This window comes from Lepidothrix coronata, unplaced genomic scaffold, assembly GCF_001604755.1.
Source record: "Lepidothrix coronata isolate B3197 unplaced genomic scaffold, Lepidothrix_coronata-1.0 Scaffold213, whole genome shotgun sequence".
NCBI lineage: Eukaryota > Metazoa > Chordata > Aves > Passeriformes > Pipridae > Lepidothrix > Lepidothrix coronata.
Window position 1 is genome coordinate 1,412,368 of NW_016690393.1, and position 8,870 is coordinate 1,421,237.

Here is an 8,870-nt window from a genome sequence, read left to right on the forward strand (position 1 = left end):
CACATCCCCCATGGCAGCCAGTGTTCCCCACCAACCTGGGAGGGGGTCTTTGCTGTGCTGGGAGGGGTCCATGTCAGTCTGGGGGGGGTTCATGGCTAGCTGGGAGACCCCCGAGCCCCCCCACTTCATTCCTGGGGGGTTTAACGCAGGGACTCTTCCTGTTGGGTACCCTCAAAGTGCATCTTGGGGCCATCCCAGGGTGTGCAGTGGGATTTTGGTTGGGAGGGGGATGGGGGGGGTTCTCCTGGTGGGGGGTGAGGTGCCATCATGCCCCCCTGACCCCTGGCAGCCCCCCCGTGTCCCGTGCTATGAGTGTTCGCCGTGACTTCTCCGCGAGCAGCTGCAAATGAAAATGGAGGATATGTCTTTGTCTGGCCTGGATAACAGCAAACTGGAGGTGAGCTGCCCCCCACCCGGGGTCTGTGTGCCCCCTGGGGTGTCCCTCTGTCCCCCCCCCATCACTAACAGCCCCCCCTGGCCCCCCCAGGCCATCGCACACGAGATCTACACGGAGCTGGTGGAGGATGCCTGCCTGGGGCTCTGCTTCGAGGTGCACCGGGCTGTCAAGTGTGGGTACTTCTTCCTGGATGACACGGACCCCGACAGCATGAAGGACTTTGGTGAGCCCCCCAAGCTCCCCCTGGGGTCGGGGTAACACTGGTGACAGGGACACAGCCAGCCCCCTGCTCCCAGTGCCACTGGAGAAGCTGTGGGGGAATTAGTGGTCCCCAGGCACAGGGGGTTGGGTTTAAGAGGTGCTGAGGGGGATTAAACACCCAAATGACCCCCTGGCAGTGACCAAACTGTCCCGGAGGGGTAAGTGTGGGGTGAACTGAACCCCAAAACGTGGGGCTGGGCCCTGGGGGGGCACAGCTGGGGTGGGAGGGGAGTGGAGACCCCCCCCCAACTGTGCTGCTGCTGGTTTCAGTCCCCCCAAAAGCTGCCTTGAGGCTCTTGGGGAGGATCTGGTAGCCCAAAGGATCCCCCCCAGAGCAGAAAGGGTGTCTCAGGAGGGTCTGGCAGCCCAAAGTACCCCCCCAGAGCAGAGGGGGGTCTTGGGAGGCCCTGGCAGCCCAAACAGAGGGTCTGGTAGCTCAGAGACCTCCCTGAACCAGAGTGGAAGGGAGGGGGTCTGGCAGCCCAAAGGAGCCCCCAGAGCAGAGGGGTGGGTATCAGGGGGGTCTTGGGAGGATCTGGCAGCCCAAAGGACCCCCCAGCGCAGAGCAGGGATCTTGGGGGGGGGGTCTGGCACCATAAAGGGAGGGTCTGTTAGCCCGAAGGACCCCCCAGAGCAGAGGGGGGGTCTCAAGAAGGTCTGGCATCCAAAAGAACCCCCAGGATCAAAGTGGGAATCTCAGGAGGGTCTGACAGCCCAAAGGAAGGGCCTGGCTGCCCAAAGCTCTCCCCAGAGCAGAGGGGAGATGTCAGGGGGTTCTTGTGAGGGTCTGGCAGCCCGAGGGACATGCTGAGCAGAAGGGGAGTTTTGGGAGGGTCTCAGTTGGGTCTGGCAGCCCAAAGGAAGGGTCTGGCAGCCCAAAGCCTCCTCCCAGAGCGGAGTGGGGGTCTCGGGGCGGGGTCTGAACGTGTCCCCCCCGCAGAGATCGTGGACCAGCCGGGCGTGGACATCTTCGGGCAGGTGTACAACCAGTGGAAGAACAAGGAGTGCGTGTGCCCCAACTGCAGCCGCAGCATCGCCGCCTCCCGCTTCGCCCCCCACCTGGAGAAGTGCCTGGGCATGGGCCGCAACAGCAGCCGCATCGCCAACCGCAGGTGGGCACCCCGAGGGCTGGGGGGCACCCCGGAGTGTGGGGGGCCCTGCTGGGGGGCTGGGGGTGTGCTCAGAGGGGAAACGGAGCCTCGAGGGGCTTGGGGGTGTGGGGCCGGGTGTCTTATCTGTAGGGAAACTCAGGCGTGAGAGGGGGGCGTGCTGGGGGTGCTCGGGGTGGGGGGCTGGGTGTCTTCTCCATGAGGACACTGAGGCATGAGAGGAGCTGAGGATGTGGGGCTGGGTGTCTTCTGGATGGAGATACTGAGGCACAAGGTGGGCTGTGTCTTCTCAGTGGAGAAACTGAGGCATGAGGGGGGCTGAGGCACGAGGGGGGGCTGGGATTGTTCTCAGAGGGGAAAATAAGGCACAAAAGGGGCTGAGGGTGGGAGGCTGGATCTCTTTTCCATGAGGACACTGAGGGATGAGGGGGCCTAAGTGTGGTGGGGAGGCTGGAGGTGTTCTCTGTGGGGAAACTGAGGCACAGGGGGTGTTGGGGGTAGGTTTCTTCTCTGTGGGGGTGCAGTAGATTCAGGCACTGATGAACCTGGGGATGGGAGTTCAGCATCAAGGTCTCCCCTCTCCTTGCTTTTCATTGTGGGGGTGTCTGTTCTTGCCCAACAACCCTGGAGTCCAACCTCCAGCTGCTCTTGTTCTCACCCATGGCTTCACTCCATCCTGGGAAAACAAACTGGAAATCCTGGGTCCTCTGTCCCCCCCCTGCTCTTGGTGGGGGTCCCTCTCTGGATCCTGGGATGCTGGGGAGGATGGGAAGTGCGGGATGGATCCTGGGGAGCCAGGGATGGTACAGGGTGGGTCCTGGAGGCCAGGGTGGATGGGAGGGCACAGGACAGATCCCGGGGTGCCAGAGAGGATGTAGGATAGATCCTAAGGTGCTGGGGAGGACAGGAGGGTACAGGGTAAATCCTGGTGTGCCAAGGAGGATGGAAGGGTGCAGGACGGGTCCTAGGGAGAATGTGGGATAGATCCTGGGGTGCTGGGGAGGATGTGGGGGCCAGAGAGAATGGGAGGTGCAGGATGGGTCCTGGGGAGGATGCAGGATGGGTCCTGGGGAGGATGCAGGATGGGTCCTGGGGAGGATGCAGGATGGGTCCTGGGGAGGATGCAGGATGGGTCCTGGGGTGCTGGGGAGGATATGAGGTGCAGGACAGATCCTGGGGTGCTGGGGGAGGCAGGGGATGGATCCTGGAGAGTGTATGAGGGTGCACAATGAACCCTGGGGTGCTGGGGAGGTGGGAGGGTACAGGACAGATCCTGGGGTTCCATAGAGGACGTGGGACAGGTCCTGGCCATGACCCCCCCTCCCCTCCCTGCACAGGATCGCGAGCAGCAACAACCTGAACAAGTCAGAGAGTGACCAGGAGGACAACGACGACATCAACGACAACGACTGGTCCTACGGCTCCGAGAAGAAAGGTGGGGGGTCCCTGGTCCCCTCAGGGGTGGGGGATGTGTCCTGCCTGCCCTGTGGCCCTTGACCCCAAGTCCGGGGTGTGTGTGTGGGGGGGTTTCATCCATGGGGAAGGGGATGCCCTGGGCTTGCAAATCCACCAGAAAAGGTCAAATCTGTCCCTTCTCTGTCTCTCCCTGTAGCAAAGAAGAGGAAATCGGATAAGGTGAGGGGGCAGGGGGTGCTGCGGGGTGTGGGGACCATGGGGGGGACATGGGACACCCCTCAACACCCCCCTATTGTTGCAGAACCCCAACTCGCCCCGCAGGTCCAAGTCCCTGAAACACAAAAATGGTGAGGGGGCGGGGCTTAACTGCTGGGGGTGGGGCTTGTGCATTGGGGAGGGGCTTATGCTGCCTGGGGTGGGGCATCTGTGGGGCGGAGCATCGCAGGGGTGGGGCTTGGGGTGGGAGCAGGGTTTTGGGGTGGGGGGGCATTTGGGTGGGGGGATGTAAATGAGGGTGGAGTATTTTGCATGGGGGGCATAAAGTGGGGCAGGTATTTGGGGTGGGAGGGGCATTGGTGGGTGGGGCAGCTGCAGTGGGTGGGGCTTGTGGGGAGGTGGGGCTCTCACTGTGGTGGCAGTGGGAGGGGGCACCAGGGGTCCTTTGGGGGGCCAGACCACAGGCAGGACCCCCCTCATCCCCCCTCACCCCTCCTCTCTCCCAGGCGAGATCGGTGGGAACCCCGATCCCTTCAAGGTGAGCCCAGGAGAAACAGCACCTGGTCCCTCCTCTGCCCCCTCAGGGGGGTCCTGTCGCCCCCCTGGGAGGGTCCCCCCTGCTCCCCCCCCAGCCCTGACCCCACTCTCTGCCCCCCCAGTACAGCAACTCGGCAGGAATCAACTACGAGACGCTGGGCCCCGAGGAGCTGCGGACACTGCTCACCACGGTGTGGGACTGGGGGGCACAGGGGGCTCCAGAGGGATCTCATCCCTGGCCAGACAGGGGGCACGGGGGCTGGGACCCCTGGGATCTTTCCCAGCTCGGCTCCATCCCACTGGAGCTGGTTAGAGGCTGGAAACAGGGATGTACAGGGGGTCTGATCCTGGGGGATGTGGTGGCCCAGCGTGGTGGCTGCCCTCTCTGGGGGGATGGGACAGCACTGGGAGGTTGGGGGTCCCTAGGATTGGGGTCCCCAGGGCTGTGATAGTAGAGCACAGCCCAGGGGTCACTCACCTGTCCCCCCCCACTCACCTGTCCCTTCCCTCCCCAGCAATGCGGGGTCATCTCCGAGCACACCAAGAAGATGTGCACCAGGTGAGAGCATCCTGGGCTAGCATCCCTGTAGGGCTCGGGGGGGGCTTCGTGGGGGTCCCCAACATGCCTGGATGCCCACAGGGTGAGGGGGGACACCTGGCTGACCCCTGAATGCCATCCCCCAGGTCCCTGCGGTGTCCCCAGCACACGGATGAGCAGCGCAGGGCAGTCCGGGTTTACCTCCTCGGTCCCTCCGCGTAAGTGGGCACAGCTTCGGGGGTCCCCAGGGTCCTGGGGTCACTGTCCCGTGTGAACAGGGACTGGGGGGGGCTGCACGGGGTGTTCAGGGGGGGCTGGGGACAGGGAGGCCCCCGGGAAGGGATGGGAGGTTAGGGCTGGGGTTGGGATGTGCAGTGGTGGGGAGCTGGGCCGAGCTCGGGGCATCCCCTTGGCATTGGGGGGGGCTCTGTCCCCCCACCCCCCATGCCAGGGGCTGGGGACTCCCTGACACCTGTGCCCAGGTCCCTGCCCGAGGCAGAGGCCGGCGTGGAGAACGACAGCTTCGAGGTGGCCGAGAGCCAGGCCCTCATGAGCCGCCTGCAGTGGGACGGCTCCTCCGACATCTCCCCCTCCGACTCGGCCTCCTCCAAAGCCAGTGAGTGTTTGGGGGGCTGGGGGGAAAATCTAGGGGCACAGAGCCCTCCATGGGGCAAATCTGGGGCACAGACCCCTCCATGGGGCAAATCTGGGGCACAGACTCCTCCATGGGGCAGATACTGGGACATAAAATCCTCCATGGGGCAAATCTGGGCGCAGACACCCCTCTGAGTGGGAAATCCTGAGGAACAGACCCCTTCATGGAGGCAAATCCTGGGGTACAGAGCCCTCTGCAGGGCAAATTCTGGGGGACAGACCCCTTTGAGGGGCAAAGCTTGGGGCACAGACCCCTCTGTGGGGGCAAAACTGGCTCTTCTGAGGATGAACACACCGTGGCTCCAAAGCCTGGAGCATCTGGGACATCTTGTCACCCACCATCCCAGGGTGGGGGAAATGTTTTGGGGTACATTGTCCTGGGTGTGGATTGGTGATGTGGGGGATCCTCTCTGTTTTGGGGGGCCCATCTCCTCCCTGACACCCCCATTTCTTCCTTTTTCCCCCTTTCCCAGGTACAAACAACTCCGAGTCCCGCAAGACCAAGAAGAAGAAGCCCCACCTGGGGCTGGTGAGTGGTGCCCCAGGGCTCGGCTCCAGCAAGAAGAAGAAGCCCAAGCCCCCCGCCCCCCACACCCCCAGCATCTACGACGACATCAACTGAGCCCCCCAGAGCTGGGGGGGGCCAGGACGGACAGACGGACGGCCACGGGCCGGGGCAGCCCCCCCAGAGCCCCCTGGGTTGGACACAAAGCGGGTACCTGGGGCACGGAGGACTCGGCCGTCGCTGGAGCGGGGCTGGATCTGGGGAGCCCCCACCAGTGCCCCCCTTCCTCCCTGCCTGCCCCAGTGCCTCTATTTATTCTGTGACAGTTTTTGTACGTGGGGCTCCCGTTGGGGCACTGAGGGGGCGCCTGGCTCGGACATGGGGATATGACCACCCCCTTCCCCTCCCCAGTGCCCCCCAAACCCAGCTGTGCCCCCTCCCACACCCGCTCCTCACTTACCCCAGCGGGGTGGGGGGCACCTGAACCCCCCGGGCAGGTCCAGGCCTGGGTGAGGGGGGTGTGGATCCCCTCTGCTGCAGGGTTTTGGGGTGAGCCCCTCCCCGGGCTGCCCCCCCATCCCTGCCCCGGGCTGGCTCTCGCTGGTCGGGCTGGCTCAGGGGTGGGGGGCACGCTGGAGGGGGGTGTTTCCCACTCAGAGGACAAGTGGGGACACCCCAGTGCCCCAGAGGACAAGTGGGGACACCCCCGTGCCCCAAATCTCTTCAGCTGGGGGGGCCTGGCAGTGCCCTCACAGGGGGCTTCGGGGGGGCTGCATGCTGCATCCTTCGTGTTTGGGGCTGTTTGGGGGGGCTCTGGAGGTGGGGGGGTAGCTGCTGTGACCGTCTCTGTGCTGAACTGTGTGGGGAGGGGGGCCCCAACCTGCCAGGGACAGCCTGGGGGGGCTGAGAGTGGAGCAAAATGGGGGGGGGGGTAGGCACAGCACAGTCTGGCTTCAAGGCAGAGCCCCCCCACCTCATCCCCCCAGGGCAGCTCTGTTGTTCCGCTCCCCGCATGCCCGGGGACCTGCTGCTGCAGTCAGGGGGGTCATCGGGGACCCCCCACCAGCTCTGGCTGGTGTTTGCACTCCCACAGGCTCTGCTTTTGGCTGGGGGGCCCGGGACCAGCACCCTGCTGTGTGGGCTGGGGGGGGGACAGGTCCCTCTGGCTGGATCCAGGTCACCCCCAGCCTCACGATAACGCCCCAGCCCGAGCTGTTCTCCATCACAGGGGCTGCATCAGGGACAGGGTTGGTTCTGTCCCCTCTGTTGTACCCCCCATGGCTGTCTGACCCCCCCAGCCCCCGTGTCCCTGGTGGGGGGACTGTGTCTGTCCCCCCACCCCAGTGCCCTGGCTCGTCCTCTCGGTGGGGCTCACAAATTATGGTGCTCTCGACTCTGGATTCACTATTGTTTTCAAACTGCTGCTAAAGGCTGGGCTGGGGGGGTCCCACAGAGCCCTGGGCACCCCAAAACGCTGCGGGGGGGCCCCTCCTCACTGCATGGGGACCCTGGTGTGGCTTTGGGGCTGGGGGGGCCTGGCCACCGGAGCACACCGAGCTGGCCTTAGTGTGCCCTGGGGCCTGCAGATGGGGGTGTGGGCACCCAAAAACACAGGGGGTCACCCTGAGCCCCCCCAGCTGCTTGGGGAGGGCACAGTGAGCTGGGGTCTTGAGGGGGGGGAACAGCTTGAGCCCCTCTGGCTGCGGGAGAGGCGCTGCAAATTTGGGGTCCAAGGGGTGTAACGGGGCTTGGGGGGGGGTGGATGTGCCCTGTGACCCCCCCAGGTCAGTGTCCTCACCCCCCTGCCCCCAGTGTTTCTGCGTGTCCCCCCTCCCGGGGGGAGCTGAGCCCTTGTGAGGTCTGTGTGTCCCGTGAGTGGGTTGTGGCTGCCCCTGTAAATAAAACTGCATCTTGACTTGGTATCCCTGGCATTAATTACGGCTGGTTAATTAAGCAGGGCTGTTATCCCCCCCCACCCCCGACCACCACTCCATTTACCGTGTGTGGGGCTGGATTTGTTTTTATAACCCCCCCCAAAAGCACGGGAAGGGGGGGAATAAGCAACCCCAGGGTGGGAAGGTGAGCGCTGGGGTGACTTAACACCCTTTTATTTGCTTTAAAAAGACCTTGGGAAGAAGCCACAGCCCATTCCAGTGCTGTCCCACTCCCCCAGAGCTGGGACTGGGAATGGGATGAATGGAGTTCTGAGGGGGGGGGGCACAGCCCCTTTTTGGGGGGATAAAATCTGGCAGCGAGACTGGGCCAAAGAGCCCCTGCCGTGCTGGCTCTGGTCACTGTAATGCCACAGGGACGGGGACAGTGGGGACAGGGACACTGGGGTGCCTCCCCAGCTCCTTCCCAACTCATCCAGACTGTCCATACACCCCGAAGGCCAGGAAGGTGACCAGGACGGTGACCCCGATGAGGGACACGGTGGCCGGGGTGGTGAAGAGCTGCCGGTAGTTGACGCGGAAATACCACCCGAGCGCCAGCACCACCATGACGGTGGGGACCATGAGGGTCCCCCCGCCCAGGGGCAGCCCCGGGGCCGCAGGGCCGGCGGGGACAGGGTCGGGCAGGGCGGGGGTGGCCGTGGTGGCTCCCCGGGAGCGGTGGCAGTGGATGACACAGTTGTCCGTGATGCGGAGCGAGCGCAGTGTCCGCGCCTGGTCCTGCAGCAGCTGCCCGCGGTAGATGAGCTTCATCTGGCTCTCCTGGCCCGCAAAGTATTTACTGTGGGAGGAGGGCAGAGGTTGAAGGTGGCAGAGAATGGGCTTGTGGACACACCTGGGGCTGATGGAAAACCCCCCTCATTGTAAAACGGGGAGGGGACAGCGCAGGGGAACAGCGATGGCACCGCCACCACGTGCCACCTTCTCTTTTAAACTTGTTTTAAATCCCCCCTCCTTGGTGTTTTTATAAGAACAAGATGGAAAAAACCCCTCTCCCGTTCTGCTGGGTGAGGGCTGTTTGCACTCGGGGGGGGCACAGGAGCTGAGGGGGGGTGGGCTGGCAGCCCGGCACCGCTCCCCACGATCCCTTTCCCTCGGGACTTACCTCTTGAGGACCCCCACGGTGTCCTCAGGCCGGGCCATCGCCACCTCCTCGGTGTCGTTGAGGAACTTGAGGCGGATCTTGATGAGTCCGGGGCACAGATCCCCCTCCCCGGGGGCGCGGGGCTCAGCCATCCCTTGGGACAAGCTCTGGACGTCCAGCAGCTGCTCCAGGCCGGGGTCG

General features: G+C 64.2%; 2 protein-coding genes across 2 annotated transcripts; one reads left to right on the forward strand and one right to left on the reverse strand.

Annotated features, from left to right (window-relative positions):
- The first annotated feature begins 261 nt into the window (after positions 1-261).
- On the forward strand, positions 262-7,555 carry ATXN7L3 (ataxin 7 like 3). The gene is made up of 12 exons (XM_017833363.1): positions 262-397; positions 488-620; positions 1,599-1,770; positions 3,105-3,202; positions 3,380-3,402; positions 3,485-3,530; positions 3,906-3,937; positions 4,059-4,127; positions 4,452-4,495; positions 4,621-4,692; positions 4,957-5,090; positions 5,602-7,555. The coding sequence occupies exons 1-12, from the start codon at positions 347-349 to the stop codon at positions 5,748-5,750; spliced, it is 1,023 nt and encodes a 340-aa protein (XP_017688852.1). The 5' UTR covers positions 262-346; the 3' UTR covers positions 5,751-7,555.
- Positions 7,556-7,705: 150 nt separating this feature from the next.
- TMUB2 (transmembrane and ubiquitin like domain containing 2) lies at positions 7,706-8,864 on the reverse strand. The gene is made up of 2 exons (XM_017833301.1): positions 8,691-8,864; positions 7,706-8,366 (listed from the first exon to the last, which is right to left on the reverse strand). Exons 1-2 carry the CDS (start codon positions 8,819-8,821, stop codon positions 7,997-7,999), a joined length of 501 nt encoding a protein of 166 aa, XP_017688790.1. The 5' UTR covers positions 8,822-8,864; the 3' UTR covers positions 7,706-7,996.
- Between the last annotated feature and the right edge of the window lie 6 nt (positions 8,865-8,870).